We start from the raw sequence: 22,888 nt of genomic DNA, 5'->3' as shown, positions 1-22,888 counted from the left end.
GCTTCTAGGCTATCTAACTAGGCTTCTAGGCTATCTAACTAGGCTCCTAGGCTATCTAACTAGGCTTCTAGGCTATCTAACTAGACTTCTAGGCTATCTACTAGGCTTCTAGGCTATCTAACTAGGCTTCTAGGCTATCTAACTAGGCTTCTAGGCTATCTAACTAGGCTTCTAGGCTATCTAACTAGGCTTCTAGACTATCTAACTGGGACCCCTTTTCTAGAAAACCCAAAGGCCCAAGCGTTCTAGATAATAGATCACATAGTTATAAATACGTTCAACAAGTAACTATCCTTCTGGTTTCGTCATTCACCAACCAGTATATTGAGTGCTTAACCCTCCCTTAGGCTTACTTAAAGGGGAAGCTAACCTTTAGATAAGGTCTTAGTACTTCGTATACGATTGAATGCAGCTGTGCTTCTTTTGTCTTCAAGGAAGAGAGACTTTGGGGCTCATTTATCAGCTTCACGTAATGGGGCTCCCCCTTAGGGCCCGGTGGTCTGTGGTTCTGGGAAAGAGCAATCTGGGGGCGTGAGATGTTGAGCTACAGCAAAGGAGCATGGGAGTTATTGATTAGCAACAGCTTGGGGGGCTGGGGGACACTACATAAAAATGAAGGAAGATCAACCTGAGACTCCCCCTTGTTGGTCTACGACTCCCATCACCCCCCCTACAGCTGTCTATTGGCCATTGCAGTCACTTGGAGACCCCCGGTGCCCCCATTGACGCCCTTTGTTTGCTTCTCTCAGACGCCTGACACTCCGGCGCGGCCCCGGGATCTGATAAATGGCTTCTAATTTAGACTCTCTGTGACCTTTAATGGATCCTTCCATCTTGCGGACAATCAATAAGACGGCTAAGCCCCCTTGGCCTTTTGAAACGCGCTATATGACTCGGAGTGGAGAAACCTGGTGATAAAAGTTGCTATAAAAATAATTCCCTCAAATTACTCGTGCGCTTTAACTCCGACTCTGCCTTTTAACGTGACCGGGTAAATTGACTTTTCCCAGCTCGTCGTGACATCATTGCTTTATAGAGAAAGTGCAGGGCAGATTCACGTGGAGTTCAGAAGAGCCCCTACCTGGAACTGAACCAATTGCCCCTGTGATGATCACTGGCCGATGGCTGGGGAGATAGAAGAACCACAATAGGGCAACTTCAGGGCTTCCTGGCCAGGGCCGTTCTCTCTCCACCCTCTGCCCCCAGGAGACTGTATATCATTGAGCTTGTACCTTGCTGGGAATGACCCACACCTCACTGGGTTTGTAGCCTTCCAACTGGTCATGGCTTAGACCAGTGATCCCTAACCAGTGTCTCTGGGGCAACTTTAGGGCTTCCTGGCCAGGGCCGTTCTCTCTCCATCCTTTGCCCCCAGGAAACTGTATATCATTGAGCTTGTACCTTGCTGGGAATGACCCCGACCTCACTGGGTTTGTAGCCTTCCAACTGGTCATGGCTTAGACCAGTGATCCCCAATAAGTGGCTCACATGTCGCTCCCCAACCCCTTGGATGTTGCTCTCAGTGCAATTCCTGACTTGGGGGCAAGTTTTGGTTGAATAAAAACAAGATTTACCACTAAATAAAGCCCCTGTAAGCTGATAGGCTGCATAGAGGCCCCTAATAGCCAATCACATAAACATTAATGGTGCTTGTAATGCTCTCCAAGTCTTTTTACATCTGACTGTGGTTCATGAGTAAGAAAGTTTGGGGGCCCCTGGCTTAGACCATTTAAATAAGGGAAAAAGGATAACAGGTCTGTACTCACTAAGAGCGATGGGTTGGGTAGCAGGGGGTGTCTTGGCCTCTTACCCTACAGCAGGTACCGTTCTACCACCAAATTACATTGCATTTTCTTGGCATATTCTTGTGGCAGTGGATCCAGCAAACCGTCTGCAGTGGTAGTGCCCATTGGGGCCCATACTAAGCTTGCCATGTACCTTGTAGAGTAGCCCTCTACCTAATGTTGAGCCCAAGGCTTCTAGGCTATCTTACTAGGCTTCTAGGCTATCTAACTAGGCTTCTAGGCTATCTTACTAGGCTTCTAGGCTATCTAACTAGGCTCCTAGGCTATCTTACTAGGCTTCTAGGCTATCTAACTAGGCTTCTAGGCTATCTTACTAGGCTTCTAGGCTATCTAACTTGGCTTCTAGGCTATCCAACTAGGCTTCTAGGCTATCTGCTAGGCTTCTAGGCTATCTAACTAGGCTCCTAGGCTATCTAACTAGGCTTCTAGGCTATCTAACTAGGCTTCTAAGCTATCTTACTAGGCTTCTTGGCTATCTAACTAGGCTTCTAGGCTATCTTATTAGGCTTCTGGGCTATCTAACTAGGCTTCTAGGCTATCTAACTAGGCTTCTAGGCTATCTAACTAGGCTTCTAAGCTATCTTACTAGGCTTCTTGGCTATCTAACTAGGCTTCTAGGCTATCTTATTAGGCTTCTGGGCTATCTAACTAGGCTTCTAGGCTATCTAACTAGGCTTCTAGGCTATCTTACTAGGCTTCTTGGCTATCTAACTAGGCTTCTAGGCTATCTAACTAGGCTTCTAGGCTATCTAACTAGGCTTCTAAGCTATCTTACTAGGCTTCTTGGCTATCTAACTAGGCTTCTAGGCTATCTTATTAGGCTTTTAAGCTATCTAACTAGGCTTCTAGGCTATCTTATTAGGCTTCTAAGCTATCTAACTAGGCTTCTAAGCTATCTAACTAGGCTTCTAGGCTATCCAACTAGGCTTCTAAGTCAAAACCCCCCACAAAATAATTCTGTTTCTTCTAATCTCTCCCTTTTTGTAGGGCGACTTGCAAAGAATAAACATCCAACTGGACTTTGGCGATGGCAGTGCCGTCTCCTACTCCAACTTCAGCAAGATAGAGGACGGCATACGGCACGTGTACAAGAACACGGGGATCTACCAGGTCACGGCTTATGCTGAGAACAGCATTGGCATCGACAGCTCCATCCTCTACCTTCACGTGACGAGTAAGGAGACTGTATATCATCGGCCGCCCTAGGGGGTTGGCACAGTGTTTCACGCAAAGGGCAAGGGGCACGTCTTGGGGCAGTTGGGTTTGTTGGGTGATGGCTCCCATTAGCCTTACACCTGCTCTTTATGGGTTAACTCAATTGGCCGGTGTTGGTACCAAGGTAACGCGGGTGGAGATGAGCAACGTATCCCGTTTATTGTTACCGAATGAAGGATGGAATGTGCCCTGAAACTTTATAACGGTAATAATTCCCGGCGAATCAATCATGGCCGCAGTTAACAACCTGTTATTAAAGCCGTTACTGCTCTTGGCTTCACCTTGGCCCATTAGCTACAAAGGGAGCCGTTAGCCGCCAATCGCCGGCCCATTTACGGGGATTATTTCATTTTATCGACCAGCTCGCTGTTTACTCGACGCTTCTTCCATGGCTTCTTTTGTGAAATTTCCCACATAACAAAGGTGCAAATCGGATTGGGTGGGGGCGGAGCCTGGGAGGGGGCGTCTCACTGGCCAAGGGGAAGTATAACCTAGAATTTGCTTTATCTCAAGGGGAAAATCGCTCATTATGAAACATCAAAGAACAGGATTTGTATAAAGGATTTTGGGGAGGCTCTGACTCCTCCTTTCCTTCATCTTCTTTATGCTCCGCCTCTATGCTCTTTCCTCCGCCATTCCTGTTAGTCCCTCCTACTTTTCTTCTTTCCACCTCCATGTTAGTCCATCCCCTTTTTACACTACTCCTCCTTCTGGTAGCCACTCCTGTTAGCCACTCCCTCTTTTGTACTCTCTCTTTGCTCCTTTTCTTAGTCCCTCCCTTTTCTGCTCTCTTCCTCCTGTTGACCACTCCCTCTCTCTTTTTTATTGAACCCTTACTTCATTGAGCCACTCCCTCTTTTCACCTTTCCTCCTCCTTCTGTTGGTCACTTTCTTTTTGTGTGCCCCTCCTTTTATTTTGTCACTCCCTCTTATGTATTCTCCTCACCATTATCTTTAGTCCCTCCCTCTTTCTTACTCTGCTCCTCCTTCTTTTAGTCACACCCAGTAGTTAGCCACTCCTCTTGCTTGCTTATTCTTTTGTACTCTCCTCCTCCTCCTTCTGTTAGTCACACCCATTAGTCAGCCACTCCTCTTGCTCACTTATTCTTTTTTACTCTCCTCCTCTTTCTGTTAGGCCACTCCCATTAGCCCATCCCTCTTTCCTACTCTCCTCCCCCTTTTTCTTTAAATTGTACAGATTATGGATCCATCCTATAGATCAGCATTGAATGAGGGTTAAACTCGCAGTTGGGCAGAATAAATAAATCAGTTAATGTTTCCTGAACATATTGATGAGAAGAAGAAAGTTCATATTCTCATTTTATTTGAAAATGTATCAATAGTTTCCCTCAAAAAATCCAATGTAATTGATGATGAAGCAGAAATGCAGGGTGAGTGAGTGGCGGAGGATGGGTTCACTGGGTGTGAATAAAGTGCCCCCCCTCTATGTGCCCCTAGGCCCCCTGGAATATGTGCACCTCAGGGTCCCCTTTGTGGCCATCAGGAATAAGGAGGCCAATGCCAGCGCCGTTGTGTGGCCCTCGCATTCCGGGACCCTCACTCACTTCTGGTGGATCGGGAACAGCACCAAGGTAAGTTCTTGTTGCACTTCTACTTTATTTGGGGGGTGTCTTTGTTCTCTGCTGTTTGTTCTGTAAAGCCATTGGGTGCCCCCCACCTGGGCTATGTATTGGGGGGGCACTGAGTCGCCAGTCGGCTGAGAGCGAGTGGTTATTATGGGTCAGTAATTGATATGATTATTCCGACACAAGAAACGTTCCGTGCGTTCTGCTGTTAACAAGCCCCTGTCTCGTAAGGTTCCGTCCCCCCCGGGGCCCCCCGGGCGCCTCGTTTGTTAACATAATTATTTAACGACATGTTAATCAGGCGTCGGGCCGCTCGCCCCTCATTGGTTATTTAAACCCAGACTGAAGGCTCCGCATTGTGTTCTCCGCGCAGCGATTATTGGGGTTTTGCGGGGGATTCGCCGCTGTAGGAAATGGGGGGGTTTCTGGTTAAATCAGATATTGGCGGAGGGAGGGGAATGTAACGCAGGGAAGGGGGGGAGCAGGAATCAAACAAAAATAACATTATGGAGAGAATCAAACGCTCGGCCGGGGGGAGGGGGGGTCTCTCAGGATCCACATGAAATGACTCTCAGCTCTGATAATGGGGAAGGACGTCGGGAAAGAGATCGTTACATCAGATCATTTTCATTCCTGACTTACAATGTGATTGTTCCTCTATCTGCCACATTGCAGTCTCTTCTGCCGCCTCTGATCCCCAGATAAAGACTGCAGCCCCGGCACCGAGAGACAGGCAGAGAGACAGTCACAGAAAGACAGAGAGAGACAGTCACAGACTGAGAGACAGTCACAGGCAGAGAGACAGTCACAGGCAGAGAGACAGTCACAGGCAGAGAGACAGTCACAGGCAGAGAGACAGTCACAGACAGAGAGACAGACAGAGACAGGGAGACATTCAGAGACAGACAAAAACACAGTCACAGACAGAGAGACAGTCACAGACAGAGAGACAGTCACAGAGAGAGAGACAGAGAGAGACAGTCACAGACTGAGAGACAGTCACAGGCAGAGAGACAGTCACAGACAGAGAGACAGACAGAGACAGGGAGACATTCAGAGACAGACAAAAACACAGTCACAGACAGAGAGACAGTCACAGAGACAGAGAGACAGTCACAGACTGAGAGACAGTCACAGGCAGAGAGACAGTCACAGGCAGAGAGACAGTCACAGGCAGAGAGACAGTCACAGAGAGAGAGACAGAGAGAGACAGTCACAGACTGAGAGATATTCACAGGCAGAGAGACAGTCACAGGCAGAGAGACAGTCACAGACAGAGAGACAGTCACAGAGAGAGAGACAGAGAGAGACAGTCACAGACTGAGAGACAGTCACAGACAGAGAGACAGTCACAGACAGAGAGACAGACAGAGACAGGGAGACATTCAGAGACAGACAGAGACAGACAAAAACACAGTCACAGACAGAGAGACAGTCACAGACAGAGAGACAGTCACAGACAGACAGAGAGACAGTCACAGACAGATAGACAGAGACAGACAGTCAGAGACAGGCAAAGACAGACAGTCAGAGACAGACAAAGACACGGTCAGAGACAGACAGAGACACATTAAGAGACAAACAGATCGGAGACAGACAGAGAGACAGTCAAATACAGACCTACAGAGATGGACAGAGAGACAGTCAGAGACAGACAGAGACACTCAAAGACAAACATTCAGAGACAGACAGACAGTCAGAGAAAGAAAGAGAGACAGTCAGACAGAGAGACACACAGTCAGAGACAGGCAGAGAGACAGTCAGAGACAGACATACTGAGAGACAGTCAGAGATAGACAGACAGAGAGACAGTCAGAGTCAGACAGAGAGACAGACAGTCAGAGACAGGCAGACAGAGACAGACAAAGAGGGACAGAGAGACTCTAAGATAGAGACAGGCAGAGTCAGACGGAGAGAGTGAGAGGCAGAGACACAGGGGACATCAGAGAGATGGTGAGACAGAGAGAAATAGAAAATGAAACAGAGAAACATTGAGACAGACACAAAGAGAGGAGACATCAGAGACAGTGAGACAGACACAGTGAGGCTGAAAGAAACAAATGCAGTGAGACTGAGACACGGTGCGACAGTGAGAAAGAGAGACAGGGAAACAAAGAGACAGCTTGGGAACAAAATATATATGGGAAAATAATAAAGTGTCTATAAAAGTCTTCTGGCCCAGATATATATATATATATATAATATCACTGGGGGGGTCGGCACTATAAACTCAGTGACAGCGGGGGCACAGGCACAGGGGCTAATGATATCCCATAGGGATGTTCCCTGACACTGACCCTATAGGGGGCGCCAGCAGGAAACATAGGAGCCACGTTTGTCTCTACAGGGCCCTAAACATGCTGTTTTGCATATGCAGAAAGGGGGTGGAGACTTGTGCACAACTTGTTTTCTCCCTAAGGTTAATGTGTGAGTGAATCGGAGGCGGCTGATTTGCTGATGAGGAGCCTCGAGCCTGTGGGTGCAATTGGTGCCATTCTGGCCCAGCCTGGGGATTGGGTGCCGTTGGCGCTACGGGCGCCGCGCTGGCCCAGCCTGGGGATTGGGTGCCGTTGGCGCTACGGGCGCCGCGCTGGCCAAGCCTGGGAATTGGGTGCAGTTTGCGCTACGGGTGCTGCGCTGGCCCAGCCTGGGGATTGGGTGCCATTGGCGCTACGGACGCCGCGCTGGCCCAGCCTGGGGATTGGGTGCCGTTGGCGCTATGGGTGCTGCACTGGCCAAGCCTGGGAATTGGGTGCCGTTGGCGCTATGGGTGCTGCGCTGGCCCAGCCTGGGAATTGGGTGCAATTGGTGGTACGGGTGCTGTGCTGGCCCAGCCTGGGAATTGGGTGCAGTTGGCGGTACGGGTGCCATTCTGGCCCAGCCTGGGGATTGGGTGCAGTTGGCACTACGGGTGCTGCGCTGTCCAGCCAGGGGATTGGGTGCAGTTGGCACTACGGGTGCTGCGCTGTCCAGCCAGGGGATTGGGTGCAGTTGGCACTACGGGTGCTGCGCTGGCCAGCCAGGGGATTGGGTGCAGTTGGCACTACGGGTGCTGCGCTGGCCAGCCAGGGGATTGGGTGCACTTGGCACTACGGGTGCTGCGCTGGCCAGCCAGGGGATTGGGTGCAGTTGGCACTATGGGTGCCATTCAGGGAATATTGATGCGGAGCAGTTGGCAATGTTGGCAGTGTGGCTCTGATGTGCCAGCTCAGCTGTACCCGCCCCAGTAACGCCGCAGGAAGCCTCGGCCATTTTTCATACATTACCAGGCACTTAACTTCCTCCGTAGCATAGAAACTATCAATATCCCGGCACCGGCAATGTTTAACATGAGATGGAGTCGGATTGTATGCGGGGAACACACTTTGTAACAGCGGAACAAGGCAGATTAATGGCTGCAAATTCACATTAGCCTTGCAGTGTCATAAATATCCCTTCATATGGGAATGGCTGGCTCCCAGCCGGGATAAATGATGAAATGTAAATATATCAGTCACTTTATGGCACAGTCCTTATTGCTCACTTCTACAGTAGGAATGGGGCATCCTGGGAAAGAAATCTGTCTCCTGCGCCCAATCGGAATGCATCCAGGAGGCGCAAGAGCTCACATTCTACACACTGGGCTTTGGTTGCTCAGCACCGGCACAGTTGGGTTTCAGAGCAAAGGCTTCTGGGAATAACTGGCACACTCACCCCGTGTCATTAGGGGATAACGGTCCCACTCCCGTGAGTGTGAGTGTGAGTGAGCCTTAGTTGTATGTGTCTATGAGTCTGACCCAGAGCCAATGCCAATTCCTAGTTTTCCTGATTAAACATAAAGTTGCTCTTTGATGGGAACAGAGAGAGACGGATAATTATAAAGAACAAGAACTGAAGCCGATACTGCGGCAAAGTGGGGGTCAATCATTTATTATGGCCGACGCTCAGCGGCTTCCGCTTAATGGTCTCGTTTAATGACTTGATTCTTGGATGAACATGAAAAGGTGACACTTTCTTTGTCTTTCCAGCCGCTCATCACCTTGGAGAACAGCATCTCATTCATGTTTAATTCCGAGGGGATAAATACCATCACCGTGCAAGTGTCGTCTGGGGGCACCCTCATCCAGGATACTAAGGAGATCGCTGTCCATGGTGAGTGTGGGCCCTACGGCTTTACTTACAGATAGCAGGTATAGTAGGGAGAGATGGTGCCTATAGTAGCAGTGGGGGGATAATAGCCTCTGGGAAGGGACTGGGGCTGTGGGATAGCAGGTATAGTAGGGAGAGATGGTGCCTATAGTAGCAGTGGGGGGATAATAGCCTCTGGGAAGGGACTGGGGCTGTGGGATAGCAGGTATAGTAGGGAGAGATGGTGCCTATAGTAGCAGTGGGGGGATAATAGCCTCTGGGAAGGGACTGGGGCTGTGGGATAGCAGGTATAGTAGGGAGAGATGGTGCCTATAGTAGCAGTGGGGGATAATAGCCTCTGGAAGGGACTGGGGCTGTGGGATAGCAGGTATAGTAGGGAGAGATGGTGCCTATAGTAACAGTGGGGGGATAATAGCCTCTGGGAAGGGACTGGGGCTGTGGGATAGCAGGTATAGTAGGGAGAGATGGTGCCTATAGTAGCAGTGGGGGGATAATAGCCTCTGGGAAGGGACTGGGGCTGTGGGATAGCAGGTATAGTAGGAGAGATGGTGCCTATAGTAGCAGTGGGGATAATAGCCTCTGGGAAGGGACTGGGGCTGTGGGATAGCAGGTATAGTAGGGAGAGATGGTGCCTATAGTAGCAGTGGGGGGATAATAGCCTCTGGGAAGGGACTGGGGCTGTGGGATAGCAGGTATAGTAGGGAGAGATGGTGCCTATAGTAGCAGTGGGGATAATAGCCTCTGGGAAGGGACTGGGGCTGTGGGATAGCAGGTATAGTAGGGAGAGATGGTGCCTATAGTAACAGTGGGGGGATAATAGCCTCTGGGAAGGGACTGGGGCTGTGGGATAGCAGGTATAGTAGGGAGAGATGGTGCCTATAGTAACAGTGGGGGATAATAGCCTCTGGGAAGGGACTGGGGCTGTGGGATAGCAGGTATAGTAGGGAGAGATGGTGCCTATAGTAGCAGTGGGGGGATAATAGCCTCTGGGAAGGGACTGGGGCTGTGGGATAGCAGGTATAGTAGGAGAGATGGTGCCTATAGTAGCAGTGGGGGGATAATAGCCTCTGGGAAGGGACTGGGGCTGTGGGATAGCAGGTATAGTAGGGAGAGATGGTGCCTATAGTAGCAGTGGGGGATAATAGCCTCTGGGAAGGGACTGGGGCTGTGGGATAGCAGGTATAGTAGGGAGAGATGGTGCCTATAGTAGCAGTGGGGGGATAATAGCCTCTGGGAAGGGACTGGGGCTGTGGGATAGCAGGTATAGTAGGGAGAGATGGTGCCTATAGTAGCAGTGGGGGGATAATAGCCTCTGGGAAGGGACTGGGGCTGGGGGATAGCAGGTATAGTAGGGAGAGATGGTGCCTATAGTAGCAGTGGGGGGATAATAGCCTCTGGGAAGGGACTGGGACTTGTATATTAGGGAAGGTGGGGGCCTGTAGGTGTAGGGATAAAAGCCCCTCAGGGAGTATTAGCCTGTATCATCTCATTGTGAGCCTTTATTCAGCCTAATTATAAGTACTGTATGTTGCTTATAGGGTATAGCAGGTCAGTGGGGCAGGAGGGCAGGCTGGGGGGCAGATGATGAGAGTAATGATTAATATCAGGGCCCCACCAGAGACAGTCCTTCCTGCCTGGGGCCTAAATTACTATGAGTGGAAGCCATTAGTTACGGGTGTGAGTAGAGGCAGCAGCGCAGGGATATCACCCAGAGAATGAAATAGTAATGGCTTTGCCAGTGTGATATAGAGCCGGTGCCATCCCCCCTCCCCGGGCACCTCTCTGTGTATTTGTATTCCCCGGTGCCCGACCTGATCTATCTCCCTGTGGGCAGCCTGGGAGCTGCGGGGCTGATGTACAACTCCTAGTCTGTCTGGGAAGGCGCCGGGGGGGGGGGACAGAGACTTCTGAGATGAATTAAATTCAAACCCTAAAATGAGAGGAATTCAAGTATAAGGATTGCTGGGGGGAGCTGGGCCGGCAGATACATTAGACAGGTCCAAGAAAGGGCAAAAGAATAAATGTTTCCCCTTATGATACAATTTGCAATTGGTCAATTATAATGACTTAGCTTTTCCTTCAGCAGCTCTCCCATTCGGAATTTCCGCAACTATCTGGTTGCTAGGGTCCAAATTACCTTGGCAACCAGGGACATATATACACAACTCTAGTTTCTCTGTAAATAGGACCCAGTACAGACACCGGGGGGAGAGACTAACGAGGGGCTGATAGAGATGCAACGCCAGGCAGAGATAATTACCCATAATGCCCATTACCCAAGCACAGAAATTGGCGCCGCTTCCCATTGGCCGCTGCGGTGCAGGTCGTGCATCAAACAAGCGCCACTGCGGTCTGTGCGGTGTGCGGGGCCCCTTAACAGCCAGAGCTTGTTTGTCAGATCATTAGCCAACTGGTCAGCGAGTCCGGGCGCCCAACGCTGCCCCATGGGCCGGCTAATGAGTATTTGTTCTAATAAGTAAACTGCAGAGTGGGAAAGCTGCGCTGATGAGCCCCTCGCTGCCCCCGGGGGGGGGTATTCCCTCCATGAATCAATAGGAAAATCAGCTTTTATCCAGCCTGACTGTCTCTGAGCTCGGTGGGATAATAACAATGTGCCCAGAAATATGGGGGGGGGGGCAGTATAACCCCCCATAGTATCTTTATATCTAATGTTTACCATTAATCCCCCCTTGGATTCTGGGGGGTCCCAGGAATTCATTTGATTCTGACTGGTGTTTTTGTATCTCTCCCCCCCCCAGAATATTTTCAGTCTCAGCTGCTGTCGTTCTCCCCCAACCTGGACTATCACAATCCCGACATCCCCGAGTGGCGCCAAGACATCAGCCGGCTCATTACGCGGGCCCTCATACAGGTGGGTGTCAGTAACGATGGGGGCACCGGGGGCGGGCACGGGGGGGGGCGCAGAGATCAAAGGGAGGGAGACAGTGGGGGGCAATGGGATTTAGGGGACGATGAAAGGAAAGTTGACGTCTTGGCCTTAAGGAACATTTTGGCTTCTATTATTCATCACAAAGCTGCCTGCCCGCAAGGGGTTAAAATAATAAAATCAATAGGAATGATGGGAAATGTCAGGGGATAGAAAGTCAGGAGATCAGTAGGCAAAAGCCTTTCATGAGCCCCAGAATTACCCCCCACCCCCCGTCTCACTGGGTCACCTGGGGGTAAGTGCTTCAGGCTAAATACCCCCCCCATACACACACGTATACATACACACACACATATCCTTATAGAGCAGGGGTGGGCAAACTACGGCCCGTTGGTCTTTTTAATCCGGCCCGCCATAACCAAGGGCGTAACCCTGGCCCGTCTGTAAGTCAATGTGGCCCCTAAGCCAAAAAGTTTGCCCACCCCTGTTATAGATTGTAAGCTCCTTTGGCCAGGGCCCTCTTCACCTTTTGTATCAGTTATTGGTTGCTTTGTATCTAACTCTGTATGTTCAATGTATAAAACCAACCGAACACACGTTAATAATAATAATAATAATTAAGCCGGGGGTTTAATGAAGGTTCAGGTTCTAAAGCGCCGGCGCATTGAGAGCCCACTCCCCGCAGTCTCCTACTCGGCTCTCCCTTTGCCGTCCCTGTGCCGGGGAGACAGCGCGCACTCCTGCCGTCAATATAAATAGGCCACTTAGTGCACTCTCTCAGCAGGGGAGTCCCGCCGAAGCCTCCAGTAAGTGGCTAATCATTATTAATTCATTTTGGGCCTCTCCGACTCATGATAAACTGTGATTGACTCGCCGGGTTATAATGGGGACGTCAGGAGTAATTTAATAAGACATCAGTCTGTATCGGCTAATGAAACGGTGTCACCGTACGGCGTCCTGGGATCCGCGTCGGCTATGGAAACAGATTCACTAGTCTTCCCCCATTGCGCCCAGTCGGGCCCCTGAGATTGGCCCGGAGATCCCAGGCAGCGCCGCTACAGTCGCGTTTTGGGAGATCTCTGAGGCTCATTAAACTCTGTATAATCTTATTTTGTTTTTTATTCAATTCTTCCAAAAGTCCCATTATATCAATGGCAGTTTAATGGCTTCAATACAATTGCCGATCGGCAGTTAGAAAATCAGTAACTCATCCTATTTTGCTCAAAAGAAGATCCTTGTCCTCCTACGATGATGGTGATGATGGTGGTGATGATGATGATGGTGACGATGATGATGGTGATGATTTGATGGTGGTGATGATGATGATGGTGGTGGTGATGACGATGATGGTGGTGATGATGGTGATGATGATGATAACAACACATTAATAACAATGGGAGGTCACAAGGTCTGGGCTGATATTGAGGTTCCCTAAGTAAAATAGTGAGGCTGAAGGCTGAAATCTGCCTCAAATTTGTATTAAGGTGGCCATACACAAGATCACCAAGCGAGCGGATCTTCTCCTGATATCCCCACCTACAGATGGGCGATATTGGGGGAATTAAGGCTAATTCAGTCATTTGGCCCTGGGGCCAAACGATCGAATTATAACGACTGTAATGGGCACAGTCAGTTCGGGGACCACATCAAGCTGCCCAATCGATATCTGCTCAATTTCAGGCCAGATGTCGGTCGGGCAGTTCCGTCATTGTTGCCCCTACAAGCTGCTGAATCTGTTCAAGGGACCGTTGTATGGCCACCTTAAAAATGAAACATTTCTGCAGAAGTCAAAGGTTGATAAACTATTGAAGTTGGAAATACTGATGATATTTTCCATTGTTGCCCATTTTCCTACTACTTGTCCAGTTGCTTACAGTGAGAGCCCCATTCTATTCATCACGGGGCAGTTCCTCACTTTGAGGTTTCACATCTATCTATTTAGCCATGGAAGCTTCTCACAGCCAGACTTGATGTCTATTAAACCACAAACTGTTCCTTTCATGGAGACTTGATGTCTCTTCAATGCTGGGCAGTTGGTCTCATTGAGACTTGATGTCTAAAAAGCCATGAAAGTTCCTTAGATTGAAGTTTCATGACTATTCACAACTCTACAGTTCCACACAGTGAGAAAAGATGTCTCCTGAGCTTCAGCTGTTTCACATAATGAGACCTGATGTCTCTTCAGCACCAGGATGTTCCTCACAGTCAGGTTTGGTGTCTACTCAGCCATTGAAATCCAAGTGAGACTTGATATCTATTCAGAACTGGGCAATTCCCTACATCAAGGCTTGGTATCTTTCTTACAGTGAGGCTGGATGTCTACTCGCCCCTGGAAAATTCCTCATAGCGAGGCTTGATGTCTACTCGCCCCTGGAAAGCTCCTCATAGCTAAACTTGATGTCTACTTACCCCTGGAAGGTTCCTCATAGCAAGGCTTGATGTCTACTCACCCCTGGAAGGTTCCTTATAGCGAGGCTTGATGTCTACTCACCCCTGGAAGGTTCCTCATAGCGAGGCTTGATGTCTACTCACCCCTGGAAGGTTCCTTATAGCGAGGCTTGATGTCTACTCACCCCTGGAAGGTTCCTCATAGCGAGGCTTGATGTCTACTTGCCCCTGAAAAATGTTCCTCATAGCGAGGCTTGATGTCTACTCACCCCTGGAAAGTTCCTCATAGTGAGGCTTGATGTCTACTCACCCCTGGAAGGTTCTTCATAGCTAGGCTTGATGTCTACTCACCCCTGGAAGGTTCCTCATAGCGAGGCTTGATGTCTACTCACCCCTGGAAAGTTCTTTATAGTGAGGCTTGATGTCTATGGAAAGTTCCTCATTGTGAGGCTTGATGTCTACTCGCCCCTGGAAAGTTCCCCACATTGAGGCTTGATGGCCAGTCCGTTGGGGAAGTATCTCATAGTGAGACTTGGGGGAAGGTTTATCAGAATGTGAGTTTAAAGCTCAATACATAACAACTACCCCACCTTCTATTCTTTCCTGTGGGATCTTCAGAAGTTTATTTATCAATGGGCAGAAGTTAGAACTCACCAACTGACAAATACACTTCTAAAAATCCCACAGGAATAAATAAAACGTAGGTGAGTTTTTATGTATCAAGCTCTAAACTCACATTTTGATAAATCTGCCCCTTGATGTCTCTTTAGAACTGGGAAGTTCAATGCTGGGCAGTTGCTCACAGTGAGACTTGATGTCTATTTAGCTTTAGACAGTTACTCAAAGCAAGGTTTGATGTCTACTCAGCCATTGAAAAATCTCTCAGTGAGACTTGATGTCTATTACTTCATGGAAGTTCTTCACGTTGAGTTTTGATGTCTATTCAGCACTGGACATTTCCTCACTTTTAGGTTTCATGACCAGTCACTTGTGGACCCATACTGTATATATAAAAAAAAGGCATTAAGTTTGCCCAAGAGCAGTAACCGATAGCAACCAACCAGCAGGTAGAATTTACTGGTCACCTTTTTAAAAGCAAATATCTTATTGGTATTGGAAGCTCCACACAGTGGGACCTGATGTCTCTCCAGCACTGGACAGTTCCTCCCAGTGGGACCTGATGTCTCTCCAGCCCTGGACAGTTCCTCCCAGTGGGACCTGATGTCTCTCCAGCCCTGGACAGTTCCTCCCAGTGGGACCTGATGTCTCTCCACTCCAGCCCTGGACAGTTCCTCCCAGTGGGACCCGATGTCTCTTCAGCACTGGACAGTTCCTCCCAGTGGGACCCGATGTCTCTTCAGCACTGGACAGTTCCTCCCAGTGGGACCCGATGTCTCTTCAGCACTGGACAGTTCCTCCCAGTGGGACCCGATGTCTCTTCAGCACTGGACAGTTCCTCCCAGTGGGACCCGATGTCTCTTCAGCACTGGACAGTTCCTCCCAGTGGGACCCGATGTCTCTTCAGCACTGGACAGTTCCTCCCAGTGGGACCCGATGTCTCTTCAGCCCTGGACAGTTCCTCCCAGTGGGACCTGATGTCTCTTCAGCACTGGACAGTTCCTCCCAGTGGGACCTGATGTCTCTCCAGCACTGGACAGTTCCTCACAGTCAGGTTTGATGTCTACTCAGCCATGGAAATTCCTCACAGTGAGAATTAATGTCTATTAATTCAATGAAGTTCCTTATATTGAGTTTTGATGTCTATTCGCCACCGGACAATTCCATGAAACACGGGGTTCTTGTCTCTTCAGCCCTAAGGGGCACCACACAGAGAAATTGACATTAATTGGACATTTTATAACTCTATTCAGGGAGATGGCGGTGGGTGAATTCTCCTGAATAAAGACTATTTACGAGAGAAAATGACTGGAATCATCTCAGTAGTGGAAGGTTTCCCTCGGGGTTTTGAATAGAAGTGTAAACTAGAGATTTAATAGAGAAGGAAATGATGAGAGTTCAGGGCTGGAGGGTTCCATTCTGTGACTCGTAAGTGTGGTGTCCTCTGATTGGCCAGCTGGGCTCCATTTACAATAATATTGGGAGGCCCCATGGGGGAGTGAATGGAATAACTGAGCAGCAGAGATGCCAATGGGGGGCACTGCTGTGTGCCGGACAGTTATGGGTCTTTGAGGACTGGAATTAGTTTAAGACAGTGATAGGGCAGCTGGTTGGAGTAAAGCTTGTGGGTGGAGCCTCCAGGTCACATGGTTAGTGGTCTCCTCCTCTCACACTCTGTGACTCTTTATCCAGGTAACCAATATCCCGGAGGAGCACATTCTGGTCGCCATGTTCCCGGGTCTCCCGACTTCAGCTGAAGTTTTCGTCCTTCCTCCCAAAAATGCGAGTGAGCGAAGAAAAGGGAGTAAAGGCGACTTGGAACAGGTAAGTACCCTCCCTTTATATTATGGGGCCCAGTCGCACTGGGGCAGCTGCTTCAAAACCAGTTGCTTGCTGGTTGTACTGGTGTGTTGGTATAAACCATACCTTTATGTTGGAACTACAGCTCCCATCATGCCCAGTCCCTATTGGCCAGAGACTCCACCCAGCTTTAGACTGACATGTTTATCATGGAGCTTGGCTTTCCCACACGTCAGGGGCCCAGTTAATATTCCGACGGCTCATGTTCCCGTCTGTACGAGCGAATCCTGTGCCCATAATGCCGCTCCAGACTCTCTCACCTCTCCCAGTTCTGCCAGAAAACAGCCTTGACATTTATTAGGGGCGAGTAAATTTGCTTGTAACTGGCTCTGTTTCTGAATGGTACAACTACTTGTTATTAACCAGCCCTGACATTTCCAGCATCGCTGGCCCAAATCTTACATTTGCCTTCGTTTTCAGGGTTTTTTTTTCTCAAATTGCTTTTTTTCTTCATTTTATACAGTTTCTGTTGTTTTGTCACTAGAAATGTAAATATTACAATATACTTACGGGCCCCAATATGAGTATAATGTATTTTCATCAAAACCCATAACTGCCCCTATCTGCCCCTAAAGCTTTTGTGCCAAGACATGGGTCCCACTGCCCAGTTCCACTCCTGATCCCCATTCTAAATGGCAAAACTGCAGAAATAAATCTCTTTTCCGCCTCTTGCCCCACGTCCCCTGCCCAGGAAATATTCATTATCAGGATGCTTGTGCCACGGAAAGCTGAATTAATTCCATTACTTGGCATAATATACGCCATATTGGTTATAATTTATTGAGTAGCCCCCATTTAATGATAGGATTGGTTGATAGAAGTCTTTAGATCTAATGGTCCCTGTCCCAAGGATTGCTGTTGAGTGGTGCTCAACCTTTACACCCTGACCTGTATGGTAATGGGGCAAGTTGGGTCAGAACAGCATGAATAAGAATACCGTTGGGTCCATATGATGAAGTTTGACCCATTTTCAAGATTAAGCCTGGAAATCAGTTTCCCAACCCAAGATCTGGTTAGAATTATTGATGTGTTTACTCGTGTGAGTAAGTACAACTTGTTGTATTAAAGCAGAGAAACAAACTAATAAAGAGGATCATGGATCCCCCCCAACAACACGGTAGGCCAGAGGCTAAAAACCCTTCATTTAGTTGCCAAGATGTTATGTCCAATTAGTGAGGCTCCATTCAATGGGTACTCAGATATTTCCATATATTTGCTGTTATCCCCAAACGCATCTCACCAAGTTCCCCCAGGTTTAATATTAGGGCAGGAGGATAGAACTTTTTTTTTAAATGATAGGTTCCTATTTTCAATGCCCAATGGGAGTAGGACAGGGCTAAGGACCATTTTTGTAGGTTCTAACCAACTGTTTTCTATAATGTTGGGTGGAAATGCCTTCTGTTCACCAGCGTCACTCACTATTAGCCTAAACCAAACTCATGATGGCAGATGTTTATGGTGCCAATGGCTCCATAAGTATTAGGACAAGAGGATAGAACTTTTTTTTAATGATAGGTTCCTATATTCAATGCCCAATGGGGGTAGGACAGGGCTAGGAGCCATTTTTGTAGGTTCTAACCAACAGTTTTCTATAATGTTGGGTGGAAATGACTTCTATTCACCATCATCACTCACTATTAGCGTAATTAGCCCTGTCTTTATTAAATCAAACTCATTATGGCAGATGTTTATGGTGCCAATGGCTATCTTTTCCCCCAGATGGTGGAAACCCTACTCAGCGCCCTCAACCAAAATCTTGTGGTGTTTGAGCTGAAGCCGGGAGTGCAAGTCTTTGTGTATGTGACCCAGCTGACTCTAGGTAAATGTGGCAACGATGGATTATGGGTGGAGGGTTTGGATGGGCCTCGCTGATGCCGATACCTCTAGCGCCCAGAGTTGGGGGTTCCAGTCAAGCTATTTGTGTTTCAGCCCCATTGGTGGACAGCGGATCGGGCCACAGCAGTTCCGCCATGTTGATGCTCCTGTCGGTGGTGTTCTTGGGCCTGGCTGTGTTTTTAATCTACAAATTCAAGAGGTAAAGTAAAGGGATTGAAGGCCGAGCTGTGGGTTCCTACCTCTGTAGAACCTTTTTTCAGAGAGTTGGAGTGCCGGATGTATGAAAACCCGCATTATAGGCCCCCAAACTCAGCCGTAAATCATGTGCCAACGTCATTGCATTGTGCCAGTGGGCAAGCTTGGCCTCCTGCCAGCCAGAGAAATCTACATTAAAATTGCATGGGGTTGGCAGGGAAAGGGAGGCCGGCCATGTGCTGCTTTATGTGGTTTTACAGGCCACCGGGTGCAATAAGATGGAATGTAACAGCCAGAAAGAATGGGGAGGAACGAGCACAACAAGAGTCGGTATAAAGATTTAATTAGGCACCGATAACGAGCTGCTTTATTACTGCGGGGCTGCAGCTGTGGCTTTTATGGCTTTCTGTTCTGATGAATTCCTTTCCCAACACGACTGCGACTCCATGAGTTTGGGGAGGGGGGGCAGATTAAATGCCCCAGGGGCAGGGAGCTGACGATTACACAATAGTTCTGGTCATGAAAGATTTATTTATTTATTTATTTAAAACTGTTTCCAAAATGTATTGATCTGTTCTGGTGCTTAGCAGGGAAATGTGGGAAGGAACTCCATCTGCCCCTAGGTTTATATCTGGGTGCACAACAGGGGGCCCCCAACATGGATACATCTTGTTGTATGCATGTATATAGGTCTTGGTTATGAGTTCGATAGATGCAATATTTTTGCAAGGTTCTCTCCACCCAATTTGAGGGGTGTCTGCTCTTCTAGAGTAGTTTTGCCCCCCAACCCTGTATTTGCTGCTTTGGAGACTAAGGTTATTCAAGTTTTGGAAATGCCACAACTAAGAATCTCAATTTTCTTTAAATGTAGGAAAATCCCTTGGATTAACATTTATGCACAAGTCCAACACGATAAAGAACAGGAGATGATTGGTTCCGTCAGCCAAAATGACACCGCGCCCAAGATTTCGCTCGGCAACTTCCCGGATTCGGAGGAGCTGTCAGATAAAGAACTGGACACAAGAGTCATAGGTAACGTTTCCTTCATTGTATCCATAGAGTAGATTGTAGGATTGTCCTGGTCAAGGGTGGCTTGTGTGTGGGTCTTAGAGTAGATTGTAGGATTGTCCTGGTCAAGGGTGGCTTGTGTGTTGGTCTTAGAGTAGATAGTAGGATTGTCCTGGTCAAGGGTGGCTTGTGTGTAGGTCTTAGAGTAGATAGTAGGACTGTCCTGGTCAAGGGTGGCTTGTGTGCGGGTCTTAGAGTAAATATTAGGACTGTCCTGGTCAAGGGTGGCTTGTGTGGTGGTCTTAGAGTAGATAGTAGGATTGTCCTGGTCAAGGGTGGCTTGTGTGTGGGTCTTAGAGTAGATAGTAGGACTGTCCTGGTCAAGGGTGGCTTGTGTGGTAGTCTTAGAGTAGATTGTAAGATTGTCCTGGTCAAGGGTGGCTTGTGTGTGGGTCTTAGAGTAGATAGTAGGACTGTCCTGGTCAAGGGTGGCTTGTGTGTGGGTCTTAGAGTAGATAGTAGGACTGTCCTGGTCAAGGGTGGCTTGTGTGTGGGTCTTAGAGTAGATAGTAGGACTGTCCTGGGTCAAGGGTGGCTTGTGTGTGGGTCTTAGAGTAGATGTAAGATTGTCCTGGTCAAGGGTGGCTTGTGTGGTAGGTCTTAGAGTAGATGTAAGATTGTCCCTGGTCAAGGGTGGCTTGTGTGTGGGTCTTAGAGTAGATAGTAGGATTGTCCTGGTCAAGGGTGGCTTGTGTGTAGGGTCTTAGAGTAGATAGTAGGAACTGTCCTGGTCAAGGGTGGCTTGTGTGGTGGGTCTTAGAGTAGATTAGTAGGACTGTCCTGGTCAAGGGTGGCTTGTGTGGTAGTCTTAGAGTAGATTGTAAGATTGTCCTGGTCAAGGGTGGCTTGTGTGTAGGTCTTAGAGTAGATAGTAGGACTGTCCTGGTCAAGGGTGGCTTGTGTGTGGGTCTTAGAGTAGATAGTAGGACTGTCCTGGTCAAGGGTGGCTTGTGTGGTAGTCTTAGAGTAGATTGTAAGATTGTCCTGGTCAAGGGTGGCTTGTGTGTAGGTCTTAGAGTAGATAGTAGGACTGTCCTGGTCAAGGGTGGCTTGTGTGTGGGTCTTAGAGTAGATAGTAGGACTGTCCTGGTCAAGGGTGGACAATCTATGGAACTTCTATGAGCACCACATTGACATGGAGCCACCAATGTTAAATCGGTTCTATCGCCTTTTATCGAACCAGGTGCAAGTGGTGTTACGTTGCCCTGTGTCAGATTCAGCTTCACATTGTCACCCTTGTCTCTTCCAGGCACCATTTCAACCATCGCCAACAGCGAAAGCACAAAAGAAATCCCAAACTGTACGAGCGTCTAACGAAGAACCGGACTTTTTTTTTTTTTAAAGGAAAATCACATTTTCTGGGAATTTTTCCCCATTCTCTGAGCCACTTTTCTGAACTTCAGGTAAAAGAAAAAAAACATTTGTAAAAAAAAATATAATAAAACTCTCCTGAATTTTGCTTTGTAAATGGGAATCGACGTCCGTGGACCTGCGGGAGATACTGAGAAAGCTGGTTCTGTTCCTATTGAGACCCGACAACGGAGTCCATTCCTTGCTGGAGCGAGGGGATGTTTGTGGGGAAGGAGACTTGGGACCTACGTATCGGGGTATTGTGGGAGATACATGGCCCTATGTATTGGGGTATTGTGGGAGATACACGACTCTACGTATTGGGGTGACTGGGGATCGTTTGTGGGAGATACATGAGCCAGTAGGTTGGAGCAGACCAGGATTCCTGACCTTGGATTTGGAATCATTTGGGATCCAGTTACTGCAAATGAGAAGAACCAGCAAGATTGTATATTTCCAATGAATCCTTTCACTGTGTATCTAGAGACTCGGGCTCCATAAAGACCTCCCCAATGTGGGACCGAGGCCCCCCCCGCGTATTCTCCTCCCCTTTTTTGTATCAAGTTGTATCAAGTCGTTCAATATTTAATCATTCCTTTCTGTCCAGTGACCCCCGGGAACCGTTTTACTGCCCCCGCCCCCCAAAGTCCACATTAACGCACAAAATCGGCAGTCACGTGCCGCGGCTTTGATTAACGACGCGCCGCTTGGTTTATTGTGTGCCGGACAGTTAAGGAATTCAAGGCCAAGCCGCGGATCTTCGGCAACTCTCCAAGCACTTTTATCATTTCCAAAACAAATTGCCCCTGTCATCTTCCGAGTTGTCCGCCAAAGTTTAATTCTCTCTATCTTTATATCCGCGCCTCGCGCATTCCCAATTAAGCGTCCAGCAGGGGCCGTAAATTATATTCATGCAGAATATTCTGCTCTAAATAAAGAGATGACTCTGGCGATATAAATCCTTCTCAAGGAGGTCTTCGGCCATTTTTATTTTCCCCGATATTGGTTCAGCTAACGATTCTGGAGAGGCGCCACCACCACGACGAGTGACCGCGCCGAGAGAAGGAGAACACGGGATGAAATGATGTTTCTAATTACACTGAACATTCAGGTGTTCGGCGGCGGATTCATTTATGAAGCAATTTTCGACACTGCTCGGCGGGCCGTGAAGATTGGCCCATCTGACCCTCATTTAGTCATTTTAATAACCCCCCCCCCTCGCTCCTCTGTGCATGTTAATGGCAAATTATAATGATGGCGTTGTACATATCTATGATGTAAATAGTTTTTAATTTCTTGGAAATAAATTAATGTTTAGTAATATAAACGAGGGCAAAGAGTCTGATGGAATTTTATGACGCTGTTGGTTGTTGAATCTCTATAACTCCAGCTGTCTATTGGGTCTCCATGATGGTTTATCTGGCAGTAGATCTGTGTAGTCTCTTTATCTACAGAACACTTCCGATTTTTCATACAAAGGTATTTCAGCATTCGCCAATGTACTTTCTGTTCTGTTCAACTGTTCGCCAACATCTCAGTAGGGTTCCATTGCCCAACACATCTACACATTCCTTTCATGTCAAGGTCTGCTCCACCCTTGGTTTACAGATACATCCATGCTCCACCTTTGCATCTAGAGTAGATAGTAGGACTGTCCTGGTCAAGGGTGGCTTGTCTGCGGGTCTTAGAGTAGATAGTAGGGCAGTCCTGGACAAGGGTAGCTTGTGTGTGGGTCTTAGAGTAGATTGTAGGATTGTCCTGGATAAGGGTGGCTTGTGTGTGAGTCTTAGAGTAGATAGTAGGGCTGTCCTGGTCAAGGGTGGCTTGTGTGTGAGTCTTAGAGTAGATAGTAGGACTGTCCTGGTCAAGGGCGGCTTGTGTGTGGGTCTTAGAGTAGATAGTAGGACTTTCCTGGTCAAGGGTGGCTTGTGTGCGGGTCTTAGAGTAGATTG

The 22,888-nt window shown here is 48.3% G+C and overlaps 1 protein-coding gene across 1 annotated transcript in view; it reads left to right on the top strand.

Moving 5' to 3' along the window:
- sorcs3 (sortilin-related VPS10 domain containing receptor 3) overlaps nt 1–22,268 on the top strand; it is a 225,124-nt gene extending 202,856 nt beyond the window's left edge. The window contains exons 19-27 of the mRNA XM_031905700.1: nt 2,793–2,979; nt 4,479–4,612; nt 8,614–8,737; nt 11,494–11,606; nt 16,320–16,451; nt 18,207–18,306; nt 18,417–18,522; nt 19,390–19,550; nt 20,836–22,268. Of these exons, the coding sequence (XP_031761560.1) occupies nt 2,793–2,979; nt 4,479–4,612; nt 8,614–8,737; nt 11,494–11,606; nt 16,320–16,451; nt 18,207–18,306; nt 18,417–18,522; nt 19,390–19,550; nt 20,836–20,900 (1,122 nt within the window). The 3' untranslated portion in view covers nt 20,901–22,268. The remainder of the gene's footprint in view (nt 1–2,792; nt 2,980–4,478; nt 4,613–8,613; nt 8,738–11,493; nt 11,607–16,319; nt 16,452–18,206; nt 18,307–18,416; nt 18,523–19,389; nt 19,551–20,835) is intronic.
- Nucleotides 22,269–22,888: the final 620 nt, after the last annotated feature.

This window comes from Xenopus tropicalis, chromosome 7 (genome assembly GCF_000004195.4).
Source record: "Xenopus tropicalis strain Nigerian chromosome 7, UCB_Xtro_10.0, whole genome shotgun sequence".
NCBI lineage: Eukaryota > Metazoa > Chordata > Amphibia > Anura > Pipidae > Xenopus > Xenopus tropicalis.
Note: the sequence above shows the minus strand (reverse complement) of the source record. Positions and strands in the feature narration are given on the sequence as shown.